The following is a 2,519-nucleotide window of genomic DNA, read 5'->3' as shown; positions in this document are numbered from 1 at the left end:
GTATGTATGTATGTATGTATGTATGTATGTATGTAGTATGTATGTATGTATGTATTATCTATGTATGTATGTATGTATGTATGTATGTATGTATGTATGTATGTATGTATGTATGTATGTATGTATGTATGTATGTATGTATGTATGTATGTATGATGAATGTATGTATTCATGTATACTCAGCTTACATGTTCAATATCCGAGGTATGTGTGATATCTATGTGTTGGATGCCTGCATTGAATACCCATAATGCTCACCTTGTCTCCAGGAGGTGTTGTGGTGAATGACAACATGAAAGCGACAAAAGTACTGAGCATGACGAATCCCATGCTATCTGTGTTTATTTGTTTATGTAAAGTCCCTAGAAAAACTGGTTGGTTGTGATTATTTGGAGAACTTATTCTCGGCTGAGTATCCGTATGAAATGGTGTGTCCTTGGATGGCGTGTTCGAGGCGTATGTCTCATTTGGATTCTATATAGTATGCTCTCAATAGGAAACAAAAACTTAACGGGTTACGAAACTTAATGGGTTACGAAACTTGAAGGTTTGCGAAATATTCGGCGCAGCAAAATTCAAATCGCATGCGCAAATAGTAGTATCAGCACTGAAGCTTGTATGTGGCGCTGTCAGATGGGGCTGTATCCTACGTCGCCACAAGATAGGTACTAGATTGTGATGTACTCCTTTGCCCTGGCATCGGTCCAGTTTTTACTACACCGTGTGTACTGGTCATGCGTCCGCTCCCCGCGCAGTTATTGTGGACTAATATCGCATGTAGGGAAGCGTAAACACACCACGTTTTCACCACAGTCACACCACAGACGTACTAAACGTATATCGCGCTATCAAATGTCCAGCCCTATAGACGAGCCTGCCTGCAGACTCTCGGTGCTGAAAGACGAAGAACGAGTATCCTCGGGTTCGGAATTGGACAGTGTATATCCGCTTGCAGAGCCCAATCCGACGGGTGCCCATGAGGCGAATGCCAGGGATGTGGGGTGAGTGCGATGTATGGTATAGCGGGACGATATAGCGGGATTGAGTATACGCCAGGCAGGGTGTTATGGATAGCTATACGACATTTGACCATGTCTGACAATATGCAGATGACTTTGTACGACACTTTGTGTTCTAAAAATTGAATGACGGGTGATATCGAGGACAAGAAAACTGGATATATGCGCTGTGCTGTGACTATACGATGTTTTGTTTTGATATGCTACACGATGCTACTGGATATGTGAGACGTCTTTGCTGGATATGCACCAAGCTAAGTCTAAGTAATATGTATGTATATATGTATGTATGTATGTATGTATGCATGTATGTATGTATGTATGTATGCATTTGTGTATGTATGTATGTATGTATGTATGTATATATATGTGTGTATGTATGGAAGTATGTATGTATGTGTGTATGTATGTATTTGTATATGACGATTAACCATGGCTGCAGACAAAACTAATATTGGAGGATTGTACATGTGCTGATCCAAATGATGCCGAAAACATTGCAGTGGAATTTTAAATGTGAGGTGAGGGAATATGCAGATTTTGCGACTCAAAAACGACATGCTGTGAGTGCATTTGCGACATATCAGATATGCCTGAGCGTAGCACATTTAGTAAGTGAACATACCTCATTCTGTTCATTTAGTGAAACATCATCTTACGCCAGGATACTACCACGAATGCATATCCATCCCTAAAGCCAAATGTATTCCCAAATCTTCATTCATTCCTAAATTCATTTGTATTGCTAGCTCTAAATTTATACCTAAATTCACTTTCATCTCTGAAATCACTTACATTACTAACTCCAATCTAATCCTGAATTCACTATCACCCCTGATTCAACTTGTACCCCTGAATCCAAATCCATTCATAATTTCGCTGTAGCTCTGACACAGGCCAGCAGATAACACGCGCAACGTCCTGGAGAGTTTTGGCAAATATTAAAAAGGTATCCAAACCGAGAATTCACAACCTGTTCTACTCCTCCCCAATTTCTATAAATAGACCTTGTTCATGCCGTGAATATCCTAGTACATTGAGTGCGCATATGTAGCAGAAAGGCTCGATTCGCTGGTTGCTAGCATGTTACTGATGTCTTTTCGGGTGTCATGTTGCGACGATGTGCCTGTGCTGTCACACCGACCCTTCACCGCAGAATGTTACTGTACAAGTCCTATGTAGCACTAAACTCAGCATGTGGGAGACGGTCTTAGAACTCACCAAAGGGCATAATAGGTGACATTTTGAGGTGATCTGGCAGGGTTCATCAGACGTGTCTGTTTTGGAACCACCAGGATTTGAATATTTAGTCAGTCAGTCAGTTTAGCAGTGTATGTGTTTGGTGGTCACCTATCGGGTTAGCCAGCTAGTTGTAGAACAGCGGATATAATTATTTTTACACTACCTTTCACCGGTGGTTGCCATTATACGATGAGTCATATATTCAAAATATAGGTCTTTATAAAATAGAGTTCAGTGTATATTTGATATACATCGATA

At 40.6% G+C, this 2,519-nt stretch overlaps 1 protein-coding gene across 1 annotated transcript; it reads left to right on the top strand.

Annotated features, from left to right (window-relative positions):
• Positions 1–824: 824 nt before the first annotated feature.
• SARC_14273 (hypothetical protein) lies at positions 825–1,001 on the top strand (the record flags this gene model as incomplete). Its single annotated transcript, XM_014291597.1, has 1 exon — positions 825–1,001. A coding segment is annotated over one exon (177 nt), but the record flags the coding sequence as incomplete, so codon positions are not given.
• Between the last annotated feature and the right edge of the window lie 1,518 nt (positions 1,002–2,519).

The sequence above is a fragment of the Sphaeroforma arctica genome, assembly GCF_001186125.1.
Source record: "Sphaeroforma arctica JP610 unplaced genomic scaffold supercont1.4381, whole genome shotgun sequence".
Lineage (NCBI taxonomy): Eukaryota > Ichthyosporea > Ichthyophonida > Sphaeroforma > Sphaeroforma arctica.
This window is presented reverse-complemented; position numbering and strand designations above follow the sequence as displayed.